The sequence below is a fragment of the Humulus lupulus genome, chromosome 3, assembly GCF_963169125.1.
Source record: "Humulus lupulus chromosome 3, drHumLupu1.1, whole genome shotgun sequence".
Classification (NCBI taxonomy): domain Eukaryota; kingdom Viridiplantae; phylum Streptophyta; class Magnoliopsida; order Rosales; family Cannabaceae; genus Humulus; species Humulus lupulus.
Genome location: NC_084795.1, coordinates 71,070,410 through 71,097,377, shown reverse-complemented (window position 1 = coordinate 71,097,377; position 26,968 = coordinate 71,070,410). Strand labels below are relative to the sequence as shown.

General features: G+C 40.0%; 1 protein-coding gene across 3 annotated transcripts in view; it reads left to right on the top strand.

Annotated features, from left to right (window-relative positions):
* The first annotated feature begins 12,299 nt into the window (after window positions 1-12,299).
* The window catches only part of LOC133822814 (uncharacterized), a 30,394-nt gene continuing 15,725 nt past the window's right edge, over window positions 12,300-26,968 (top strand). Inside the window, exons 1-12 of one of the 3 annotated variants that reach the window (XM_062255256.1) lie at window positions 12,300-12,712; window positions 13,057-13,118; window positions 13,446-13,538; window positions 14,661-14,832; window positions 15,445-15,560; window positions 16,685-16,771; window positions 16,871-16,987; window positions 17,084-17,147; window positions 17,252-17,388; window positions 23,077-23,124; window positions 23,209-23,277; window positions 24,397-24,472. In XM_062255256.1, the coding sequence (XP_062111240.1) occupies window positions 12,580-12,712; window positions 13,057-13,118; window positions 13,446-13,538; window positions 14,661-14,832; window positions 15,445-15,560; window positions 16,685-16,771; window positions 16,871-16,987; window positions 17,084-17,147; window positions 17,252-17,388; window positions 23,077-23,124; window positions 23,209-23,277; window positions 24,397-24,472 (1,174 nt within the window). In that variant the 5' untranslated portion in view covers window positions 12,300-12,579. The remainder of the gene's footprint in view (window positions 12,713-13,056; window positions 13,119-13,445; window positions 13,539-14,660; window positions 14,833-15,444; window positions 15,561-16,684; window positions 16,772-16,870; window positions 16,988-17,083; window positions 17,148-17,251; window positions 17,389-23,076; window positions 23,125-23,208; window positions 23,278-24,396; window positions 24,473-26,968) is intronic. The other 2 variants (XR_009888041.1, XM_062255255.1) reach the window with 2 other exon arrangements.

Sequence of the window (26,968 nt, the reverse complement as noted above, 5' to 3'; positions counted from 1 at the left end):
GGAGCCAGGAACATATGAAGGCAGGAGCGATACTGCCTTTGAAGTCTTTCTTCAAGGACTTCACGGACTTCATTGGGTTGGCTCCATTCCAGCTCAACACTAATTCCTACAGGGTTCTATCTGCCCTGAAGTAGATATACAACGAGCTGAAGTGGGAAGGACCCACGCCAGAAGAGATCTTGTATCTTTTCTGTTTGAAAAGCAATCCCTCCCGAGCTCAGGGAGGAGATGGCTTCTATTACCTTTCGAGCTACCCGAAGGAGAAAAAGATGTTTGAGGATCTTCCCAATCATCCTCCTGATTTTAAGAAGGCCTTCTTCTGGACGGATGGCCTGTCTCCGTCACGATGCTATTCGTTCAGACGAATCCGTAAGTACCCCACCTCCTTTATCTCTGTGTTCGAACTTTTGTTTATAGGCTTGTACTTAGTTGGGATGTATTTCATTTTCCATCCAACTATCGTCGTCCCACTCCTTCTGACGAGATGAAGGAGTGCAGGGAGACCCTGCTCCAACTCCCTTATGGCAGGAGATCGCTCTCATACCTTCTGCATGAAGATAAACTTCGAGCTTGCGGGCTCTTGGGAGATGGCCAGTCCACCTTGGACTGGTCTAACAAAAAATACGACCGCTGGGAGCTTGTGCCCTTGCCAACAGGCATCCTCCCCTCGAGGAGAGAGGTGAGGCCCCCGCCTCCAGTTTGCCGAAGGAGCCCACAGTCAGGGAATGAGGCCAACGATGAAGCCTCGAGCTCGGGCTCGAATGATCAAGGTACAGTCATCCTAAGCTCGAAAATGTGGTCCCCCACCTTATAAAAGCACAAACCTGATAGGCTAGTTCTGTGCGAAGATGATAGGAACCACTTTTACGTGTGGACTTGGGTAGATGAACGGGTTCATAGGTTCGATAACTGGCTCGGGCAATACGATACTATGTATAGCCTGAACGAAGTATGGAACGGAATAGCCGTCCAATACGGGACCAATGACTATAGGGACCTTTCGAGGTTGACGTCCACCTATAGGGAAGGTACTCCCCCCTGAAGATGGGGGAATTTCATGGTCTCCGAGCTCAAGCTCGGAGGAGAGTTCCAGTTAGGTTTTTCTCCACTTGTTTTTTTTTTTATTATATCTTCTAAGTTTGTTAGCACCATGCTAAACCTTGATTGCAACTGTGCAGGTGCTATGGACTCCGACCTTGACGCCGTGCTCTTCAGTGGGGGCGAGGGAGCTCAAAAGAGTAAGCGCCCAAGAGGATCGCGGAAGTCAGACCGACCCTCTAAAATCCCCAAGCGCACTGAGAAGACCCCACCAGCTCCGTCTGCTACGAGCACCGCCGAGGACCCGAATGCCCAGGTCGACGCATCTGTCTCGACCGCCCCTGCCATGCTTCCTCCAGCCACAACTCTTCCAGCACTCGGCCAAACTCCGAAGAAACCTTCAACCTCCAAGTCACTCTTGCCGTCGGCCCGACCTCATGTTGATGAGTTCGTGCTTGATAGTACCGCTGGGGCCCACGGGGCTATACTTGGCTCGGATATCCTATCTCGAGTGGGTCAGAGTCTTACAGGAATCGACGCTAGTCATTGGGAGTTTGTGAACAAGGCCCGAGACTGCAATACTCTTTATGATAACAGTATTGAACTTACTGCCGCGGTAATTTTTGCACTCTACTTTTAAATGCTTATGTTTGGGCTTATGTCTAATTCAATCCCTTTGTGTTTCAGGCCCTCGTCGTTTCGGCACAACTCAATTATAAGCTGACCAATGAGGTGCATACGAGCATGTCTCTGGCCCAAGAGTCGAGGGATCTCAAACTTAAAACGGCTGATGAACTCAAGGACTCGAGGACAGAGCTTCAAAAGGTTAAGGCTCGTCTTGCGGAGCTTGAAAAAGCTAATGCTAAGCTCGAGGAGGAGAAAGCTGCCACTTTCGAGATAATCGAAAATGAAAAGGCCCGCCTCCTTAACGAGTTCAAAGAGAAGAAAGACAAAGCGGTCGATCAAGCCATGTACAAGATTTGGGCTAACAATGCTGACCTCGATACCAGCTTCCTAGGCCTTCTTGAGGCGAAGTTCGTAGATCAGTGGAATGCTCGACTTGAGGCGGAGGAGGCTGCTCGGGAGGCTGCTCAAGAGTCTGCTCAGAAGGATAGTCATGTTATTCGTCCTGGGGGGTCTAGTGCTGCTGGTGCCGAGAAGGCTAAGGAGACTGCTCCTTCTTGAATCTTATCTCGGGGCTGCGTCCCTTTATTTTTATAATTGTTTTAATTTATGCCTGTAGGGCTGATACAATTTCTTTTTCTTTTTCTTTTCTCTTAATACATATGCTTTACATTTCTTGGTTTGAAATATTTTGCACATTTTATATTAAAGAATTGTGTATGTTTGTTTATTCGTACAAACATAGTTTGGATTTAGGCTCGAGGCTCAATGCATTCATGCACAGTTTGCTCGAATTATCCACTTTCGACCTCGTTATTCATCAAGGTCGGATATTACTCTAACCATGAACCCGAAAGTACTTGTATGGTGTGTAATGCAAACGGTTTAGTTATATCTTATTTTTTAGTTATTTTTTCTCGTCCTTGGTTATCTCTTCGAGGTTATGAGTTCGAAACTATTTTTTATAAGATACTCCAGCCTTGATCTTGACTTAACTCGAAGTAGGTTTATGTTCCAACTTATCGTCGATTAGTTTTAGCTGGTTTGCTCCAAACCTTTTAAGGTCGTGATTGGTTTGTAATCCATACACTTATATGCTTTTTTGATAATTCGGTTTTATCCAAACTATCTTAACTCGTGCATTTGGTTACATCCAAACACTTATGTTTTTAATAATTTGGTTATATCCAAATTATCTTAGCTCACGTATTTGGTTATATCCAAACACTTATGCTTTTCGTATATCTTAATTTATTTTTCAAGCTGGTGGTGTTTATATATATACCAATGATGCCCCCTTAATATCCTATGAATGTGACCATAGGTTATTAGATTAAGAGAGATTGCAAAAATAAATCATATCAGACGAAATAACTCTTTATTTGATAAAATCCAAGAGTAGGCAAAATAGTACAAATAGACAAGCATGGTTACAGGCAACATCCTTCCTACACTACTGATAGTAAGGTCTTAAGTGTTCGCCATTCCATGCTCGCGGTATTAGGCTCCCATCCAATCTTGCTAGCATGTAGACACTGGGTCGGATGACTGACTCTATCTGGTATGGTCCTTCCCAATTTGGCCTGAGCACGCCAGCTGCTGGGTCTCGCGTTGCCAGAAATACATGCCTTAAGACCAGATCTCCCACACCGAACTTTCGATCTTGAACCCTCTTGTTGAAGTACCTGGTAGCTCGCTGCTGGTAGGCAGCGTTCCTCAACTGAACTTCGTTTCTTCTTTCTTCGATCAGGTCTAAGGTTTCTTCGAGCTTTGGTCATAAGCGTGAGTTTGAATTGTAGGAATCTCGACCTCGATAGGCAACATAGCATCACAACCGTATGCCAGAGAGAACGGGGTATGTCCTGTTGATGTTCGAGCTGTAGTCCTATATCCCCATAGGACTTGGGGAAATTCTTCGGGCCATCGTCCTTTTGCTTCCTCTAACTTTTTCTTTAGCGAACTTTTGAGAGTTTTGTTTACAGCTTCGACCTAGCCATTCGCCTGGGGATGAGCTACTGACGAAAAACTCTTTATTATTCCATTCTTCTCGCAAAAGTTGGTGAACAAATCGCTATCAAACTGGGTTCCATTGTCGGATACAATTTTCCTCGGCATCCCATATCGGCATACGATGTTCTTTACCACGAAGTCAAGGACTTTCTTGGAAGTTATGGTTGCTAACGGTTCAGCCTCTGTCCACTTTGTGAAGTAATCTACGGAAACTACAGCATACTTCACGTCGCCCTTGCCAGTTGGGAGAGAGCCTATGAGGTCGATTCCCCATACCGCAAATGGCCATGGGGAAGTCATCATGGTCAACTCGAATGGTGGAGCTCGAGGAATCGTGGCGAACCGCTGACACTAATCACATTTCTTTATGTACTCGAAAGAATCCGATTTGATGGTAGTTCAGAAATAACCTTAGCGTATGATTTTCTTGGACAGGCTATGCCCCCCAGTATGGTCTCCAGAGAACCCTTCATGAATTTCTTCAATGATCTTCTTGGCTTCGGGTGGAGTCACACATCGAAGTAATGGCATGGAATATCCCCTTCTATATAGCTTTTTATCCAAAATGGTGTAACGAGGAAGCTAATACATTAACTTTCGAGCCTGGTTCCGATCTTTCGGAAGGACGCCGGTCTCGAGATATTCGACTATTGGGGTCATCTAGGTAGGCTCGGAATCAATCATACACACGTCTTCCTGCCCCGGCTCGTTAATGCTAGGCGCCGAGAGATGTTCTATTGGCACAAAATTTAGCTCATCACTCTCGGTGGAAGTAGCGAGTCGAGCTAAGGCATCTGCATTTGAGTTTTTCTCTCAGGGAACTTGTTCGATCGTATAAAACTCGAAATGTTCCAATGCGGACTTGGCTTTTTCTAAGTAAGCTACCATTTTCATGCCACGAGCCTGGTATTCTCCCAAAATTTGGTTCACCACAAGCTGGGAGTCGCTGTAGCAATGTATGGCCTTAGCTTTAAGCTCTTTGGCTATACGGAGTCCCGCCAGTAAAGCCTCGTATTCGGCCTCGTTATTTGATGCGTTGAAGTCGAATCTTAATGCAAAATGAAATCTGCTTCCTGTGGGAGTAATCAAAATGACCCCTGCCCCCGATCCATTTTCGTTAGATGACCCATCGACGTAAAGTTTCCACAGCTCGTGGGCCGGGGTTATAACTTCATCGTTGGTCATGCCAGTACACTCCACTATAAAGTCTGCCAGGGCCTGTGCCCTAATGGTCGTCCTCGAGTGGTAGGTGATCTCGAATTTCCCGAGCTCAACTGCCCATTTAAGAAGTCGACCTGAAGCTTCTGGCTTAGACAAGACTTGTCTCAGCGGTTGATCGGTTAATACATGGATGGGGTGCGCCTGAAAGTAGGGTCGTAATTTGCGAGATGAATGAATTAAGCTGAGAGCTAGCTTTTCCATCAAGGGGTATCTCGATTCTGCCTCCAGTAATCTTTTACTGATGTAGTATACGAGCCTCTATACCTTTTCCTCTTCTCGCACGAGCTCTGCACTTATTGCATGTTCAGTAGTGGCAAGATACAAGTATAGTATTTCTCCCGTAACAGGTTTTAATAAGATGGGGGGTTCTGCGAGGTGCTTCTTAAGCTCCTGGAAGGCCAGCTCGCATTCTTCTGTCCATTCAAATTTCATGCCTCCCCTCAAAAGATTGAAAAACAGAAGACAACGGTCTGTAGATTTCGAGACAAACCTACTTAGTGCTGCCATCCTGTCGGTCAAACTTTGGACATCTTTGTGTCTTCGAGGTGAGGGCATGTCGATTAGGGCCTGGATCTTGTATGGGTTAGCTTCTATCCCACGAGCGTTTACAATGAAGCCCAGAAATTTTCCGGATGATACCCCAAAGGAGCATTTCTGAGGATTAAGCTTCATGTTATACTTCCGGAGCACAGCAAAACACTCTTCGAGGTCGTCAACATGGTTATCGTTAAGTTAAGACTTGACTAGCATGTCAACAACATAAACTTCCATGTTGTTCCCTATTTGCTCCAAAAACATCATGTTCACGAGCCGCTGGTACGTGGCCCCAACATTTTTGAGCCCGAATGACATGATGTTGTAACAATATAGTCCTTTGTCTGTTATAAAACTCGTATGTTCTTGGTCAGGCGCATGCATGGGAATCTGGTTATATCCAGAATAGGCATCCATGAACGACATCAGTCCATGCCCTGCCGTGGCATCCACGAGCTGGTCAATCCTTGGTAAAGGAAAACAGTCCTTTGGACAAGCCTTGTTGAGGTTCGAATAGTCAATGTAGGTTCGCCATGTCCCATTTGGCTTCGGGACCAACACCGGATTGGCTACCCAATCAGGATAAAAAGCATCCCTAATGAACCGGTTTGCTTTTAACCTGTCGACCTCCTCCTTCAGTGCCTTTTTTCTATCGTCATCCAGTTGTCTTCGCTTTTGTTGCTTCGGTGGGAAGCTTTTATCGATATTCAGTGCGTGGCTCGCTATGTTCGGACTTATTCCAACCATGTCCGAATGTGACCACGCGAAGACATCCTGGTTTTTCTTCAAGAAGCAAATTAATTGTTATTTAGTTTCCTCCTGGAGATGTTTCCCGACCTTTACTGTTTTGGAAGGATCTGACTCTTCGAGCTTGATTTCTTCGAGCTTGATTTCTTCGAGCTCTTCTAATGGTTCGAGGTCAGTTTTCTCCTCCACCCTTGGGTCGATCTCCTCATCTATCTCCAAGATCGTCCCATCTTTGTTTTGAATGATTACGAGTGTCTATGCACTCGTCTGTTTCTTTCCTCTAAGGGAGATGCTGTAGCATTCCCTTCCAGCCAACTGGTCTCCCCTCAACGTCCCGATGCCACTAGGAGTAGGGAACTTAATGGCCAGATGCCTCACAAACGAGACTGCCCCCAGCCCTACTAGGGCGGGTCTTCCAAGCAGCATGTTGTAGGCTGAAGGCAGGTCTACTACCACATACTCCATCATCTTGGTTGTTGAGACTGGGTAGTCTCCCAAGGTTACGAGGAGTTCGATGGATCCCATGCAAACGGTCCCTTCTCCTGAAAAGTCGTACAGTGTTGTCGCACATGCTTTCAGGTCACGAAGAGTGAGTCCCATTTTCTCTAGGGTTGCCTTATAGAGAATGTTAACTGAGCTCCCATTGTCTATGAGAACCCGGTGAACTCTCTTATTTGTCAGCTGGAGAGAGATGACCAGTGGATCATGGTGAGGAAACTGAACATGGGACGCGTCGTCCTTAGTAAAGGTTATTGGCAGAGACTCTATCTTTTGATTTTTAGGAGCTCTAGGTTCGGGTTCATAAGGAGACCCGTCCCTAGTCTTTAGCTCGTTCACATATCTCTTTTGGGCATTTCTGCCCACTCCTGCGAGATGAGGCCCTCCCGAGATGGTTATCACATCTTCTCCATCGATCGGCGGAGGCCTATCTTCTTCCCTGGCTCAGGAATTGTTGTTTTGTGCAGGTTGTGGCACAACTTCCCTTTTGCTTGTAGGTGTCTGATTAGTGTTCTGGTTTTTGACATATTGCCTAAAGTAGCCCCTCGAGATCAAACCTTCGATCTCGTCCTTCAACTGTCGGCACTCATCAGTAGTATGCCCGGTGTCTCTGTGAAATTGACAATATTTGCTGGAGTCCCTCTTGGACTTCTAATTTCTCATTGGGTCTGGACGTCTAAAGGGGACCTGGTTTTCATTAGCCAGGTATATGTTCTCCCGAGACTCGTTGAGCTTGGTGTACACTCTATACACGGAGAAATATCTTTCCCCCTTCTTTTTCTTTCCTCCCTCGGCCTCAGGGTTACTCCCTTCGTTCTTCTTTCTCTTGGAAGGGTTTTCTGCAGCAGGCTTTAAGGTTGGTGGGTCCGCCGAAGTTGAGGCAGAGTTTACGTTTATCGTTGTAGTTACGGGCTAGGAGGTCACATTAAGTGTCGACCTCACTTCCTCTACATTAACAAACCTCTGCGCTCGTTTGTTAAACTCGGTTAGGGACCTCACCGGTTTTCTCTGCATGTCGTCCCAGAGAGCGCTTCCTGGCATTACTCCAGCTTGGACAGCCATTAGATGACCGTTGTCATCCACATTTCGGGCCCGAGCAACTTCTAAGTTAAACCTCGTAAGGTAACTTTTTAATGTCTCGCCTGGCTGCTGTCGGACATTACTCAGAGTTGATGCCTCGGGTCTGACCCCCATCATGGCTCTGAACTGCTTCTTGAAGTCCTTAGACAGCTGATCCCAAGAAGTGATTGAGTGTCTTCTATATTTTTCGAACCAGCTCTTGGCTGGTCTCGTTAGCGATGCCGGAAATAACATACATCTGAGCTCGTAACCCACGTTACTGGCTCTCATTATGGTATTGAATGTACTCATATGGCTGTACGGGTCGGACTTTCCCTCAAACGTTGGGACGTGAGGGATCCGAAATCCTTGAGGAAATAGGGTATTGGAAATATGGGGAGCGAACGGTTCGAGCTCCTCATCAGAGTCCTCATGCCGACCTTGGCCTTGCTCATTTTGCAAAAGTCTGAAGGCCTTCTCCAACTGATAAATTCTTTCTTGGACCGGGTTTGCGAGGGGTCTTGCCTGAAATTGACTGTCATTGATCACAATTCCAGGCTCGTGCCTCCGCAGGGGATCTTTTCGCCCATTTAGGCGATCCCTCAGGTCTAGGTTTGTCGGGTTTACATTACCCCGATTCTGATTCAAGTGTTCCTGCAGGTCGGAGTGATTCTTGCGGCTCCCAGTATTCTTTCGACCTCAGTCATACATACTGACCGATCTAGTATCTCCCGAGTCGTCATTGGTGAGACTCGTTGCGTGATTATTTCGAGGGGGGTCTCTTTCATGCTGCCTCGTTTCTGCAGTGCGAGACCGGGAAATTTGAATTCTTGTAGACTGAGCGCCTCTTCGCTCCCTGAAGGCTTCTCTGTTCCCCTGCCTCCTTCCCGCACGTCTTTCCTCGTCATCTCGATCTGGCTGAGCATTCTTGCGAGGTGGTGAAGGATATCTTATAGGTGATGGCGGGAAGCGTATGGGTGAAGGTGGTTGCCACCCATTTCGAGGCCTAGGTGGCCCGGAGTTTGCCCGAGACGGGTTGGTTGCATTCTGCGTGTTACCAGGGATTTGAGTCTGAGCCTCTGCAGGGGTTCGGTTATTCCCAGTTCCCATTGGTACTTCCGCAGTTGAATTAACCGGAGCCCTAGCACGGGTGCTTCTCTGGGGTCTCGAGGGAGCGGATGGCTCTGCTGGTTCCGGAGGCTGCTCTGGCCTTCTTGTGGCAGCATTTTTTCATGGACGCCCACGAGGTTTGCGGGGAGGAACATGCACGTCCCTCGGAGGAGGGGCTTGGTTTTCACGCGGAGGCGGGGGCTGAGCCGCCTGAGCCTCTGCGGCTATCCTAGGCAACTCCTCATTCCGCTTGTTGGCTTCGGCCAATTGCTGCTTCAGCTGCCAGTTTTCAAGTTCCATAATGGGAACGTACCGCTCAGGGTTGTAGCACATATCCTCATCCCTTGGAGGTGCTGGTGGTCCCCGAGAATCGGAGGACTCGCTTCTCTCTTCATTATTCGGGTTTACCATTGGCTGCTTCCCAGGGCGTCTCAGATAGTTTTCTTCAGGAATGTTTTGATCGTTTGCGGCCATAACTTGTTCAGGGATGAATGCTTAAGTCTCTCAATGAAAGCACCAAACTGTTGACACCGTTTTTCGTCAACAATGAATATAGAGCACGTAAACAATAAATAGTTATGGCCAGAAAAAATACAATAAAACAAGTAGGATTTTTTACGTGGTTCAGCAGTTAACTCTGCCTAGTCCACGAGTCTTTGTTGTTAGAACTTAAGATGATTTCTGGAAATTCTTCAGGAACGAATTCTCCAGAGTTTCTCTCAAGATCACCAAATTTCGGTCCTTTACAAAGGTACAGAACTTCTCTATTTATAGAGGAAATCTCAGAATACTATCCCACACATCTCTGGGAAGCTATTCTTTATGTCAATAAATTTAATGGCTTTAAAAGCCTGTAACTCCTATATACAAGGAAACGTCCCCTGAAGACCAGGGGGCGTATAACTGAATAATAAATATCCCTTTATTATAGGGAATTTATAACAATAAATGTAGACTGCGTCTCTCCAAGTGACTCATTAAGATGTTCGAAGTTAGCAATCTACACTGTCAGTGCTGTGCCAGCCCAGGTCTCTTAGTGACTTTCGAGTTGTAATATTTTCCTCGAGATCATGTGGTTTCGAGCTCATACTTATGTCAGGCTCGGAACCCCTGATCCGAGGCCACCCAAGAATAGACATACTCCGATGTCTGTCTTTCGAGCTTGTGAGGACTTCGAGGCTACCATCTTCGAGGTTGCCACCTGCTTTGTAGGTTCGGTGCCTAGGTTGCGGACACGTATTCTAGACATTGCGAGCTCACACCTGACGAATCCAGCTTTTGAGATCACAATTCTCAAGGCTCGAAATCTGGGTGTAACAATTTTAATTAATCATAAAATGTCTAAAAATATATATTCATAACATCAATATAATAAATGAAATCTTTTTTAAAAATAAAAATAATTTTAAAATTTCTAATACAAAAATATTATTCACTATTAGTTAAATTAAAAATTTTAAAATAATATAACTTAAAATTGAATTAAAACTTAGTTTATTTAAATTAAATATTTTTTCATGTTATAGCTTTTGATATTTTTTTAATTTGTAAAATAAAATTTAAATAATATATGACTTTTGCAACTAAAAAATTATTTAGTGACTTACGTGTAATATTTCAAATTACTTACTAACTTTTGCCAACAAAAAATTTATTTAATGGTTTAAGTGTAACTTTTCAGCCTACTTATTGACTATTGTCGCCAAATTTTTTTTTTAACTTAAGTGTAACTTTTGACAATCCTTTTTTATTTTCGCCCAAAATTTCTCATCAAATAACGATACACACTCCAATACAATACTTGAAGATCAAAACTCTCAAGCTCACTTTACACATTCAATCACTCAAAGTTAAATGAACAAGAACAAGCCTCGAATTCACAGTTGCACTCTCTCTTAACAAACTATTCTCATCTTCTAGTCTTCTTTCTCAAGTGTGTAGCAAAACTCTCTAAAAACTTGTACCGAAATAATGATACAGACTCCAAGAACCTAATCTGGTGATATTTAGTAGAAATACCGAAATAGTGTGTAGCCACAAACAATTTCAGTGGCTTCAAAATCATAAATACGCATACGTTTCCCAAACAATCGCAAAGAAATGAAAGCATAAAACCATCACAGGGTTTAAGCTAAAACTCTGAACCTCTCAGCTCCACCAAATCTGTTAGATCATTTGTTGATAACTTCCATGCTCTTCATCTTCCCCTTAACATACTAATGTAATGTAATCTAATCTTATAATCACTATCAAACTACATATATCCTTTTTCTCCAATAAAAAAAAAATGATATATATGATAAACTTATATGTTTCAAAAACAATGCTGGTATAATATTTAGCTCATTCCAGCTTCAAAAGATGGAATTGAGCTGCAGTTTACAACCAATCATCTTAGTATAAAATTTAGTTACTAATCATCTATGATTTACAAATTGATAAGACAAGTAAGAAAATTCAATAGCATACAAGAAAATAAAGAAGATTCATCAACAACATAAAAAAAAATGGAGAAAGCAAAATAGTGTTTTGGATATGAAAATCACTCTGTTTTTTTTACGTATGTCATTAATTCTTCTAACTATTATACATATGCTATACAATACTAACAAACACCAAAATTTGGACTTTATAACACACTCGTATGCTAGTCTTGCAAGCAGAATAAGTAAGATTGAAAGAGTCATGACTTTCTTGGTTTTGGATATTGATAACACTCTGTTTTATTTTTGCTGCCATTGTCCTTGAATCAACATCCATATCCTTTTACTTCACAACAAGTGCAATTGGGCTTAACCCAATTCATATAAAAATGCTTTCCGTCAGCAAAGAAACTGGTAATTTTATCATAAATATACATATTGAACATCTTCTTACAAGATACCAAGGGCACAATTTCAATGGGGATGAAAGAATAAACGACAAAAAATTGACCACCGAGGTAGGGGAAGACCACGCCGTTTGATCAAGAAAGATGTGCTTTCTCGAAGGATTCCCCAAACCCAATGACCTTCCTCCGTTAGTCATGAGAGATGTGCTTCTCTCATCTCATTCGGTCACTCAGTTAGTTAGATCAACAAGATTGGAACTGAGGAAGATGATGGCAAGAGGAAAGTTGTAGGGCAGAAGGAGGAAAGGGATTCTCAGATGCCATTCTTAAGGCAACGGCTAGACAATCGATTAGTTTCTCTGATGGTGGGAGAGAGATGACGGAGCATTAGGGGCACTGTTGCAAATCGATCAAAATTGAAACTGAAAAACTATTTTAAATTTTTTTAAAAGCAATAAAAATTTGATTTCAAAATTTCAGAGATTTTATTTAAAAATTAAAAAAAATAAAAAGTAAAAATGATGTTACCGAACGTACGTGGTTTCTTGATATGTTGTCAAATTTTTAATTTAAAAAATAAAAAATAATTTTTATAAACATTAAAGAACAGCACCTATTTGGGCAAACCCTATTTGGATTGGAGCTCCCAATGAGAAAATCAAATTTCGAAAGTGCCACTGTGATCTGTGAGCTTCCATATATTAACCCAACCCATTTCAAAGGCAGCAAGCGAGCAGTACTGCTGACTAGTACAAGTACTGTCTTGTCTTGTGTTAGCCGCGTCTCCACTGAGCGGGAAAAACCCATAGACCAAAATCTGAAGGGCAAACGTGGGAGCCCACGCTTTCTGTAATCTTAGCCCACACTAGCCCTAGGTTTTCGGGTTTCTCCCATTCAGTTCAGCGATAATGGCGAATGTTCATGGTGTTGTTGATCAGGACCAGCAATGGCTACTCAATTGCTTGTCCGCCACCCTCGACTCTAACCAAGAGGTTCGCTCTTTCGCCGAAGCTTCGCTTAATCAGGCCTCTCTTCAGCCAGGTTTTTGCTACATAGCTCTCACTCTAGCTACTTTAGTTTCATTTCAAGTTGATTTTTTGAGGATCATGATTTGTTCGACACTTCGAACTTGAGTTTGGCTCGTATTAGGAGAATTGTTCAATGAATCGATATTTGATGCTTGAGCTAAGTATGATTCTTCACTTATGCTTTCGGTTTCATGTTGGATTGTCTTATCGGCCTCCTATGGGAAATGATGATGCCTGAATTAACTTTGTAGAGAGAGTATAGGAGTTACATTGTCCACAAGAGACATGAATATGTATTTTCTTTGAAGGGTTTACCTTGTTTTCCGATTGTGTAAATTACTTGTTTATTTTTTGAAGGGTTTGGAAGTGCACTTGCCCAGGTTGCAGTAAACAGAGAGCTCTCATTAGGGTTACGCCAGATATCCTTTTCCTATACGTGCTTGTTTACAGATTGACCATAAATTTTTGAATGTATATACGACTAGAAGCTTATCCTTTCATTTATTTATGTTTTTCCGAATTATTTCATCATTTACAAAACAAAAACAATAGTCTAAGTTGCAAAGTTTGTACACCCTCACGGGTACGTGCCAAGGAATTTTGATTCTTGCAAAGTCTGGTTTTGTTGGACTGGAAAGCTCTTTTAGTTTTTCTCTTTGTAAATATATATCCAACTTTGCTATTTATATATCCATCTATATTCAACGTTCTTTTGTTTATCTTGTTGGATTTAACAAAAAAAATACCTAGCTGCTGTCCTTCTTAAGCAGTTTATTAAGAAACACTGGCACGAGGGTGATGAATCTTTTGAGCATCCTGTTGTTTCCTGTGATGAGAAGGTACAATACATTGAAAAATCCTTTTTGTTTACTTCATGTTTAATTGGAAAAATATATTGTGTGCACTCGTTCCAGATAGTATGAATTTTTCCTTCTTTAATGGAGTAACAAATATGTCAATAAATTTATTGTCCTAGATTATTCAATAAAGTTTTTCGCCTAAGAGTTTAATTATTCAATGAATAGAGGACTCATAGAATTTATTTCACTAGTCCTAGTGAGTTATAAATAGAATGGTTTTATATTTTTAATTTTTTTAGTTTTGTTATCGTGTTGGAACATTTTAACCTAGTGAACAGCAACCAATATCTCAGTTGCAGCAGGACCAAATAGTAGGCAACCTATATCCCATCCCAGCAGAACATACTGAAGGAAACCCATGTTCCAGTCCCAGTAGTTCAGTGCAATATTCTGGCACAGCCCACACTAGGTTCAAATCTAAACCATAAATTAAGAGACCGCAATGGAATTAGATGATCAGCAGATTCTCTGTTATTTTTTGCTCAAAACACTTACAGGAGATAAAGCTTGAAGGGGCTTCTTTGAAGTTTACCATGCACATTTAGATGCCCCAATAATAACAACCAGTGCAAGTGAATCATGAACATGAAGACATCCCAATAATAACAACTGAGCAAGCAATTTAGCTTTTGGGGTAGCTGAACTTTTCCACAAAATCTCTCGAAAGGGAAATTCCTGAATAGATTCGTCAGCTATTGAGCTAATAAATGCATTTTACTTTTTAAAATTTCAGATAATTTGCCCAACCATATTCTCCTGTTTTCAATATTGCTTCAAATTCTCAGTAAAAAATGATAAAACTTCCAGCCAATTTGGAATTTGCCATCAGTCTAATTGTGTATGAATATTTCTTTTCTGGAAGTTTTCATGAGGCAATGCAGCTGTGAAGGGTTCCATCCCAACTCAAACATGTTCCCAATATCTAATTACTTAGCCCCTCCCTTGAAAAAAGAAAAAGAAAAAAGAAGAGATTCAAAGTATTTCAGAGCAATAATTTTAGTTGTGAGAGAGTTTGTAATTCATAAAAAAAATCAGGTCATAATTTCTGTATATTATATCTTAAGAGTTCCAAGGCTAATTAGGCCATGTTTACACACTCAGGAACGTATACGCAGACTTCTATTGTTGTCACTGGATGACTCTTATAGAAAAATGTGCACTGCAATTAGTATGGCTATTGCAACGATTGCACTTCAAGATTGGCCAGAGGATTGGCCTGACTTGTTGCCATATCTCCTGAAGTTAATTAATGACCAGACAAATAGGGATGGAGGTAACTATTCTGTCATTGTTCTTACTGGCCTTTGTTTATGTGGTTTTCAATACAATAATTTTCTACTACTTGGTCTATGTTAATGCTTTTTAAATTTTAAATATTTGCTATGCGAACATATATTAATCTCGCAGGATTTGAAGTTTTACTATGAGGTTGTTGTCACATTCTCCTTAAAATCATTTTGAAAGAAATTGATAAGGTTCCTTAGTTACATGATTTGGCCAAGTCAAAGTATTTGATGGCCTCAATTATTGCGTCAATATAAGCTTTGGCTTGAATCAGGAAGCTCAAAATGAGACTCAATGCATCACATGTCATATACTGTGATTTTAATTTCTGTTTTTAACATACACATCATCTATTAGGCTTGTCCAGCAGCAACCGGTGCTGAGCTGTCTTGTTTGTTGTTATTCTGTTATTACCACTTCTGTTACATTGACAACAATAACCTCTAGGTGTGTACTATATTATGACAATTTTTAATCTAGGCTATTAGGGATTTTAACTTGCTCAAGTGTTGCAAGTTATTGTTTGTTATTTGTTTCACATTTAAGAGTTTTATGGCTTTTACATCTGAAAGATGCATGATTTGCTTCCTAAATGTTGTAGTTCATGGAGCTTTGAGGTGCTTGGCTCTTCTCTCTGATGACTTGGACGATAAAGTGATGCCCACATTAGTACCTGTTTTGTTCCCATGCTTGCTTACTATTGTTTCATCCACTCAGGTTTGTTTGTGTTATATTTTGGTTCCCATTTTGGCAGCTCTTTAGAATCCTATATTGAGTGTATTTTGATGTTTTTTAATTTTAATTTAATTTTATTTTTTAAGGGGTGTTATTTAAGGAAATCTGAAATAAGCATAAATAGTCAATTATGCTTTTGAGTTCACATTAGTATTTGCGCATTTGCATAACAATGTTAATTTTGAGTCATTTGCTTTATTGAACAAATGAGTGAGGTAAAGAGGCCAAATGAATGAGAATTTTATGTCAAAACTTCGCGAGGAATTTGATGGTTCAAGTAAAAGTTTACATTGCTTACCAAATGACTGAATCGTACTTGCATTTTTGTCTGTTTGCAATCTCTGGGCATCTTATTTATTTCTTTAGCTAAAGGTGGGTATGGGTAATGTGCATAGTGATTAGCAGTTGTCTCAAAAGCTTAATCTATTAGAAAGTGAGCAAAGTTAAGTCTATACTCCAACACAGCACTCCCTTTTCTTGTGTGAGCTGAACAGTAGGTAAATTCATTTGAAATATTAATTGGCAATAGTCAACAATCAATATATTACGATAAGCTCTAGAAAGATTTGAAGGCTAAATGCATGGGGTAATTCCTTAAAGATTAAGCATTAAGATGTGGGGCAATTTGAATTTGACTAACAATTACTATGGGTTTGATTTTAATTTATGTTGTCCATGTTATTTTTTAATTTTGTTTAAAGATGATGGTTATTCTGTGCTAATCATCAATTTGCTTAAGAAAAAATCATGATTTACAACGAGTATTTGCATGATTTTGTTATGTAGAAATGAAAATTAATTTTTATACTCGTGATTTTTTTCCCTGTGTTCTCTGATTTTTTTCCTTTAAAAGATTATCATGGATTGTGCTAGAGTTAATGAACTATTGTTTGGTGGCTTGCATAAAAGTTTAGTAGCTTTGACAGTTGTGGGCAGAAGGCTCCATTTTTTTTTTGCAATTGTCATTGAACATTATAGTGTTGACATGCTAGTGGTATTCATTGTTAAAATTTTGTTCTCTACATTCTTAGTTTCTTGTTGATAGAAGGAAAACCATATTACACTGAGTTCCACTTTATCTTCTATTGTATGGTTTGTTTGTGCAGGTGTATGACAAATATTTACGTGCAAAAGCTCTTTCAATTATTTATTCTTGCATCTCCATGCTGGGTGCAATGAGTGGTGTTTATAGGGTATTTTCTTCATTATGTTTTAATTATTGCCCAGTGATGTGATTTGGATGATTGAATTTGTTCTATAATGAATTAACAGATTAAGATGTTTATGTTCAGACGGAAACCAGCACAATATTGATACCTATGCTTAAACCATGGATGACTCAATTCGCTATTATCCTAAATCAACCAGTGGAACCTGAAGATCCTGATGATTGGAGCATCAGAATGGAGGTCAGATTGTTTGACAAAGTTCTGCCATGATGCATGTTGTCTCTTTGAATTACAATAAGCATTGAAATCCTTGCTTTGTTTTTCATTAATTACCAGGTTTTGAAGTGCTTGAATCAATTTGTTCAGAATTTCCCTAGCCTTACTGAAAGTGAATTTATGAGTATGTTTCTCACTTCATTTCACACAAGCATGCATTTATTTTCTTCTTTTTCTCTTACCAATTTAAATTATAAGGGCCCCAATAACAACAATGTTTTATTGCAGTAATAATGGGACCATTGTGGCAAACTTTTGTAACATCACTAAGTGTAAGGTCATCTGTTGATAGTATGGAAGACCTATATGAGGGAAGATATGATTCTGATGGTACAGAAAAAAGCTTTGACTCCCTTGTGATTCAGGTATTATACTAGAATCTAGGTTTATAGATATGCTTTTTGTACTGTACACTTGGAACTTCTGCTGATTTCAGGAGATTAAATAGTGTTCCTTTGCAACATTTTGTTCCAATGGAATGTTTGTTCTATTACTTTTGGGGAAAATCTGTTTTTTCTTTTCTTTTTTTGTTCCATTGAGGATGAGCCCTGAAGAATTTAACTTTCGGTATTGTAGTTATATATTATTATATTGTAGGGTCCTTGATTCTCTATTTATCTGACTTCCTAACCATTTAGGTTGACTTCATCTATTATATATCTATATGTATTATATATTCATATGTATAAACATTATTATTTGTTTCTGGTGTTGGGTTTTGCTCTTTTGGGTTTTGCTCTTTTTTTTATTTGATAAAGAATGTGGAAAAATGACTCGTATATTTTAGTCACAAGTGATAGCCTATTAATAGGCTTTATAAAAAATCAGCATTTAAGCTGTACAAATCAGATACTAATCTGACAGCTCCTAGGTCAACTAATCAAACCTAGTATCAAGGAATATACACAATTATTCACTAGAAAGGAAACTAACATATTCAGTTTCCCTAGATGGAAGGATATCGAATATCTCAATTAAATACATAATATATTCTAAGTATTTCTACACCCTCTCTCAAGCTGGTGCATACAAGTCCCACATGCCCAGCTTGAGTACTTGCTCATCAAAGTCTTCTTTTGATAGCCCTTTTGTTAGCAAATCAACAACTTGTTGTTTGCTTGGTACATACACAATACATAGTTCTTTTTCTTTTATGAAATGACGATCCACCTCCATATGTTTGGTTCTATCATGATGAACTGGATTGTGTGCTATATTAATAGCTGATTTATTGTCGCTGTCTAGTTTCAAAGGATTCGTCCTTTGAAGTTGTAATTTTTCAAGAACTCGTTTATCAAGATCAATTCACATACTCCTTGAGCAAGAGCTCTAAGCTCAGCTTCAGCACTGCTCCTTGTGACAAGTTGTTTTTTGCTTATCCAAGTAACAAGGTTTCCCCATACCTTGGTACAATATTCGAATGTTGATCTTTTGTCCTCAATGGAACCTGCCTAGTCTGCATTTGTAAAAGCCACTACAACTCTTTCTTCATTTTTTTCTGAACAACAAACCTTTTCCTGGTGTCTTCTTTAGATACCATTGTCTCCCAGTGTTCTTCTAAAGGACTGTGCATATACTGACTGACCAAGCTAGCTGCAAAGGCAATGTTAGGTCTTGTGTGAGACAAATAGATCTATTTTCCCACGAGTCGTTGATACATCCCTTTGTTTATAGGTTCTTTTTTTCCGGCCTGTACTTTCTTTTGGGCTCCACTAGTGTTGCTACCGGTTTACATCCAAGCATACTAGTCTCTTTGAGAAGATTAGTAACATACTTACGTTGAGAGACTGAAATCTCCTGCTTGGTTCTTGCAATTTCCATACCCATAAAGTATCTCTTCTGGCCAAGATCTTTTACCTCATTCTTGGGCTAGTAATCTTTTAAGCTCCTCCATTCCATTAAGGTCATCTCCAGTTAGAATCATATCATCAACATAGACAATGAGGAGTACAATCTTACCATTTTGTGAATGTTTGAAGAATAGAGTATGATCCAACTGGCCTTGTTTGTACCCATGTTTCTTAATCACTTGATTGAACTTCTCAAACCATGCTCACGGTGATTGCTTCAAGCCATAGAGAGATTTCTATAAGTGACATCTTTTTTTTTTCCATATTTTTCTTTGAAGCCTGGAGGAATCTTCATTTACGCCTTCTAAATTCCCGTTTAGGATAGCGTTCTTGATATCAAGTTGTTGCAATGGCCAATCAAGATTAACAACTATTGATAATAGAATTCTTACTGTGTTTATGTTTGCCACTGGTGCAAAAATCTCTGTGTAGTCCACCTCATAGGTTTGAGTTAACCCTTTTGCAACCAACCTTGCCATGTATCTTTCTATAGTTCCACCAACTTTGTATTTTATTGTAAATACCTACTTGCATCCTACCACATGCTTGTCTTTCGGCTGAGTAACTATTTTCCAAGTTGTATTTTTTTCCAGCGCTTCCAGTTCTTTGTCAATCACTTTCTTTCACTCAGGAACAGACAAGGCTTCATCAATTTTCTTCAGAATAATCATCTCAATTTTGGCAACAAAGGCTCTGAATTTTGGTTTGAGCCTGTTGTAGCACATACTTAGAAATAGGATGTAGAGTACAACTCCTAACTCCCTTCCTTTTTCCAATGGGCAGATCTGACATTGGAACTAGGATTATAATAAAATGAAATTGGGTTCAAAGAATCACTTACATTAGAATTTGTCACTGGTTCAGACATATGGGAGACGAGATCTATAGCAGGTTGTAGTACTTGATGTTTGCCACGTTGCCTAGTATAAACCATCAATTCTTTTTTTGTATTTATTTGATCTATCTTTTCCATTTCAGAAATGTTTTATTCAGAATTTAGCACAAAATCAGATGAAATGGGTGGTTTTGAGGCAAATTCAGGTTCTATTTTTGGTAAACACATGTCCTAGCAGTGAGCATCACTAACATTCCCTCCTTGAAGTGAAGTGTAGGGATAAAAAGATTGTTCTTCATGGAATGTGACATCTAAGGAAACTGTGAGACGATGAGTGAGAGGGCTGTAACATTTCTAGCCCTTTTTGGTGGAAGAATACCTTAAGAAAATGCATTTTTGAGAACGAGGATCGAGTTTGGTATGATGAGGACCTAAAATATGAACACAGGCTGAACAACCAAACGTTTTTAGTGGAATATTCGATATTAGATGAGTATGAGGATAAATCTTAAGAAGTGAAGAAATTGGAGTGATGTTATAAGACACGAGAAGACATTCTATTGATTAAATAGGCTGCTGTTAGAATAGGTTCCCCAGAAAATCTTAAGAACAAAAGTAGTGAACATGAGAGCCCTAACAACTTCTAATAAATGTTGATTTTTATTTTCAGCAATCCCATTTTGTTGGGGAGTACCCACACATGAACTCTTATGTATTGTTCCATTACAATTGAGATAATCACTTAAGATTGAACTGAAATATTTTCTTCCATTATTAGTGTGCAGAACTTGGAGGTTCGCATGAAATTAAGTTTTGATCAGTGAATGAAATTTTTTGAAAGTGTCAACAACATCAAATTTGTCTTTTAAAAGAAATATGTAGGTTAAACTAGTGTGATCATCTATAAATGATATAATCAACGAGTATTAGAGATATTTGTAACACGGGATGGCCTCCACATGTCACTATGAATTAGAGAGAATGGATAAGATGCTTTATAGGAATGAGAACAAAAAACAATATGAGCATGCTTTACAAATTGACACACCTCACATTTAAATATGCTCAAGTTTTTATTTCGAAATAAACTAGGAAATAAATGTTTAAGATAGGGGAAACTAGGATGGCCTAAACGATAATGCCATTGCCATCGCATAATATCAATGTTACTAGAAACAGTACAACCAAAAGACACTTTATTAACTTGAGCAGGTGGCAGATCAGCATCAAAGCAGTATGGCTCGTTGCATGCCCTCGCACTCCCAATCGTCTTCCCCAAGGACATTTCCTGAAAAACACAATGTAAGGGTGAGAATTTCGAATGACAACCATGATCAAGGGTATGTTTGCTAATGGAAAGCAGATTACAAGAGAGATTAGGCATATGGAGGACATTTTGAAGAGTATAGAGAGGAGATAGATAAATAGATTCTTTACCAGCCACGGTTGAGACAAAACCATCAACAGTTTTGATTTTAATTGTACCTGGACAAGAGCTATAAGTGGTAGACTGGTGAGATTGGCCAGTCATGTGGGCAGAAGTGCTGGAATCAATGATCCAGGGAGTGGTATGAGCTGTATATGCGGCAGAAGTACCTGGAGTGGAGGAAGATCCAGGAGAGGTCAGGTCTGGTGCGGAAGTGGAAGTGAGCAGCTTGTGGAGTTGAGCAATCTAATTTGTGGTGAAAGGAAAGGCCTCAGGTTGTCCAGCAGTCAAAGCACGACCTTCAGAGAGTTCTGTCTAGTGGTTTTTCGGGGCTTCCAATTGGCAGGTTTGCCATGAATTTTCCAACAGTTAGCCTGTGTGACTAGGCTTGTTGCAATGGTCACACCAAGGACAGTCACGCCGTGGTCCACGGGAATCAACACCAGGTGGTGGGCGTCGGGTAGCAAGAGCCGAGTGCTCAATGTCAGTGGTGGAGAGAGTGGCCAACATCACCCGCTTGCGACTTTCCTCGCGACGAACCTTAGCAAAGGCCTCACGGATAGAGGGAAGTAGAGATTTCCCAAGAATACGACCACGAACCTCATCAAGTTCTCGGTTCACACCATGCATAAAGTCAAACAACCTTTCTCTATCAACCTTTTTTTAATATAAAGATGTATCTGAGCACTTCCATTTAGCAACATAAGACAAATCAATTTCATGCCACAGATTATACAAAATGCTATAATATTGGGTTACCGTAAGAGTTCCTTGCTGCTGGTCCCGAAGTTTGGACTTGAGTTTAAATACATGAGTCGAATTCTCAAGGTCAGATAAAGCCTCTTTGATAGTGTCCCAAACTTCTTTGGCAGGAGAGAGGAAGAGATAGGTTTTTTTGATGTCCACCTCCATAGAGTTGATGAGCCAAGCCATGATCATAGAATTCTTAGAGTGCCATTGAGCAAATGATGGATCATCAGCCTTTGGAGCGGGGTTGTCACCATTCAGGTAACCAAAACGACCTCTGTCGCAGAGATACAACGTGACAGATCGGGACCATTGCAAATTTTTTTGACCATTAAGCTTATGAATGGTGATTTGAAGAGAGGACTAGTTGTCAAAAGATACCTTAGAGGCATCTAAGGAGGATTTTTGGGCAGAAGAGATGATTGAAACTGAGTCTTGGTTGGTGGCCATGGCCGACTTTCAATGGCTGGACAAGGAAAGAAAAAAAACTCACAGGATTAGGTCTCTGGGTAATCTCTGATACCATGTGGAAAAATGACTCATATTTCTATTCACAAGTAATAGCCTATTAATAGGCTGTATACAAAATCAGCATTTAAGCTGTACAAACCAGATACTAATCTGACAGCTCCTAGGTCAACTAATCCAACCTAGCATCAAGAAATATACACAAAGTATTCACAAGAAAAGAAACTAACATATTTAGTTTCCCTAGATAGAAGGATACCGAATATCTCAATTAAATACATAATATATTCCAAGTATTTCTACAAAGAATTTATATCTCGATGCATTAAGATCTAGATTACAAAATCTGTTTGAGATTCTCCTGGAAAAATGGTAACGTATGATGCAATGCATTTTTTCTCCCAATATGATTATGTGGATAAGTGATGCAGACTAAGTTAAGATCAGTACATCAGGGTAATAGTAACTGGAACTTATCATTTTGAAAAATAAGTTTCAGGAAAAGGATTTTATAAATGAAAAGAAATGCTTCAATGGAGAGGTCTTGTTGATTATACTATCTTTTTAAATTTCAGTGGTTCCCTTTTCTTTTTCGCATACTTGGCCAATTGTTAGCTGCTTTAAATAATTTTTTTTTTGTCATTATTCTTTTATTGCAATTTGTTTATTTGATTTACTTCCAATTTTGTTTTTCGATTTATTTTTACACAGTTTTTTATATGTGCAGCTATTTGAGTTTCTGCTGACCATTGTCGGCAGCAAAAATTTTGTAAAGGTAGGGCGTAAATATGTACGGTATTTCTTCTTATTTCTTTCTTAACCACTAGTTTTTTACTGTATTAAAGTTTCTCTCTTGTAGGTTGTTATGAACCACATTAAAGAATTGGTGTACTATACTATTGCTTTTCTGCAGATGACAGAACAACAGGTAGTTTTGTCCTTTGATTTTCGTATTGGTCCTTGTATCCTACATGTAAAGATATGAAGTGGCTAGCTCATCTGCAGCTGATTAGATTTCAGATTCCGATTAAACTTTATTTCCATTTGTTTCCTGTTGTTTTTTTTATCTTTTTTCTTTTCCTACCAACTAAAAGAGTCCCATTACCTTAGTCTTGGTGAAAGCATTTAATATCTAAGTTTTAAACTTACTACTTCATACTGATTTAAGTTTCAGAATCCTAGGATACTATCTTATCTTTGTTTCAATTTTACTTAATAGTTGAATTCTTGTTGCACTTTTGTTTAGTCCCATTTGGCCATTTTCCGTGGAAGAATTCTTTTATGTCCAATGTCCATCCATCCTTTTTGTAGCTTCATCTTTATTTTTTTCCATCTATAAATTTTGGTTTATGTATAAAAAAAAAAAATGCTTATTTATATCCTTTTTTATATTTATCAATTATGACTTTTCATTTAGTTGTAAATGATGATTTCCATTTATGCATTACAAACACACTGGGATTGCATTATTGTATATGCATTCGCATGTGTTTATCTTTTATTGTCTGAATGAGTTTTACGGTAAGGACCTGCAGTTTCAGTATGCGGCTGTTGTTTCGAGCTTATTATACTAGTGAAATAGAATAGACAACTTTACTAATGATAGTTTTTTTTTTGACTTTCACCAAGAAATTAAATTGAATATGTTTATGCTGTTTTTGATGAGGAAGTTTTGTAAAATATAGGGAGTGAACACATGGCCAAGGTCTCTTTGGGCCCAAACCAGTGAGACATGCTCACCAGAGCAATAGAAGGAGGCAACAGTCTTGAGCCAATTTTTTTTTTTAAAACATCAGACTCCCCTTTTTCATTCCATTGACTAGGTTATTAACAAGGAATAGGGGACAACACTGGACAAAACGCATTAGTTTTTTGCAAACTTATAATAAGACTATAAGCTAAATGCACATAAAAATGAATAGTTCTTAATGCTGATGTAAACGAAATAACAATGACAAGTTCAATTCAAGCCCTGCATCAGATTTTATGTCCATCTCGCTCTCGTTATTCTCTTGTGGTCTGTTTCTTAATTCTCATTGTTCTCTAGGTTCATACATGGTTAACGGACGCCAACCAGTTTGTTGCTGATGAGGATGAGGCCACTTACAGCTCTCGTGTTTCTGGTGAGTCTAATGCTTCACCTTGTTTCTCTTGGCACCTGAACTATATTTTTCTCATTTTCTGCAGGTAACACATAATTTTGTGTATAGATTAGTGCTTTGATAGGCTAAATATGGCATGTAATAGCAAGATAAAGACACAGCTAAAGAAAATTGGAACAAATGCAATTAGAAATTGTATTGAATAACCAAGAGTTCGAGAGCTTGGTTCCCTCCCCTTACAATCGACTCAAATTCTCCCCACCCCACACACTCCTCTCTTGCCTATCTTATTCTGACATTACTTGGTACACCCCTCTTCCTGTGTACCCTATCACACACTAAACCCTCTCCCACAACTAACTCAAGGCTGGCTCACATATTCCCTAAGCTAACCTGACCACTTGCTCTCTATTTGCTCTCCTCGTGTACACATAGGTCAAGGGTGGCCTATCAATACCCCTGCCCAAAGTTTCACCTTGTCCTCAAGGTGGAAGTGAGGAAATTGTTGCTGGATCACCTTGAAGTCCTCCCATGTTGCTTCAAAATCAGGCAGATGGACCCATTTGATAAGAGCTTATGGTTGTTGCTTGTGAGTCTCTGGTCTAATGTCCAAAACCTTCTCTGGTTCCAGTTGCCATTCCATTTCAGCAGTGAGATCTTTAGGCAGTGTTGTTGCCACTGGATGAGTTCCCAATGCTGCTCTAAGCATCGATACATGAAACACCGGGTGAATGTGAGAATCTGAAGGTAACTAAAGCTTATATGCTGCTGCCCCCACGCGAGCAACTACTGGAAATGGCCCAAAAAAACACGGGGCCAACTTCTCATTCTTCCTCTTAGCCACTGATTTCTGTCTATAGGTTCTCAGTTTGACATAGACCAAATCACCCACTGAGAAGTTTATATCACGTCATTTCCGATCTGCTTGTGCCTTCAATTTTTGCTGAGCTCTATGAAGGTTCATCTTTAACAAGTCAATAATGTCATCCTGAGCTTGAAGAGTCTCCTCTACTGCCGATACATTAGTGCTGGATGCTTCAAAACGGACTAAAGGAGGCGGCTCTCTGCGATACACTGCCTAGAATGGCGTCATTCCAACAGCTGAATGGTATGAAGTGTTATACCAATATTCAGCCCAAGGAAGCCATTTCACCCACTGACTTGGTTTGGAACTTACAAAGCAATGAAGATATGTTTCAAGGCAGCGATTGATGACTTCTGTTTGACCATCTGATTGCTGGTGGTATGTGGTACTATGCTTCCGAGTTGTGCCTTGCAAGCGAAACAACTCTTTCCAAAATCGGCTGATAAAAATCTTGCCTCGATCTGAAACAATTGAGCGAGGCACCTCGTGCAATTTGACTATCTCTTTGACAAATATTTTTGCTACCGTTGTTGCTGAAAAAGGATGGCGAAGAGGTACAAAGTGAGCATATTTTGTCAAAAGATCTATCACGACAAAGATAGAATCAAACCCATTCGAAAATGGTAACCCCTCAATATAGTCCATTGACACATCTTCCCAAACCATCTTTGGAATAGGCAGTGGTTGTAAAAGTCCTGATGGAGATTGTGCTAGATACTTGTTTTGCTGACATACTGTGCACTCAGCCACATTTTTGGACATCCTTTCTCATTCCTTGCCAATATAAGTCTGCAGCCAGCCTTTGGAAAGTTTTAAAAACACCTGAATGTCCTCCTGTATTACTCGCATGATACTCTTTCAATTATATAGGTATAAATGGTGACGAAGATGGCAACACTAAGCGGCCCTTAAACTTAAGGCAGTTCTGATTATACGTATACCCTTTGCTGGCTTTTCCCAACTGCACTTCCTTAATTATTTTGGATAGAACTAGGTCTCCAGCCACATGCGCCTTCAGGTCACTCATTGACAACACAGTGGGCGTTGAAATGAAGGCTAAAGAGGCTTCTTGGTGCACGCGAGATAAAGCATCAGCAACCTTATTTTCCAAACTTGGTCGGTATTGGATCGCAAAGTCATATCCCAACAGTTTGGTCAGCCATTTTTGGTGCTCAGTAGCCACCAATCGTTGTTCCAGCAAATACTTCAAACTCCTTTGGTCTGTTCGCACCAAAAACCTCCTTCCCAACAAGCAAGGGCGCCACTTTTGGAATGCCAACACAATGGCGATTAATTCTCTTTCATAAATCGACTTTGTACGGGCCCTTGATGAGAGCACTTGACTGAAGAAGGCAATTGGACGTTGTTGCTGCATTAGGACAGCCCCCAAACTTGACCCCGAAGCATCCGCTTCAACCACAAACGGAGCTGCAAAATTCGGTAAGGCCAATACTGGAACAGAGCACATTGCTTCTTTTGGTTGTTCGAATGTTGTTTGAGCTTCGTTGTTCCAGCCAAAAGCATCCTTTCGTAGCTGGTCCGTTAATGGTTTTGCAATCGCTCCGTACCCCTTTACAAACTTACGATAGTAGTCTGTAAGACCTAAAAATCCCCTTAACTCTCGTAATGACTTAGGCACAGGCCACTCCTTC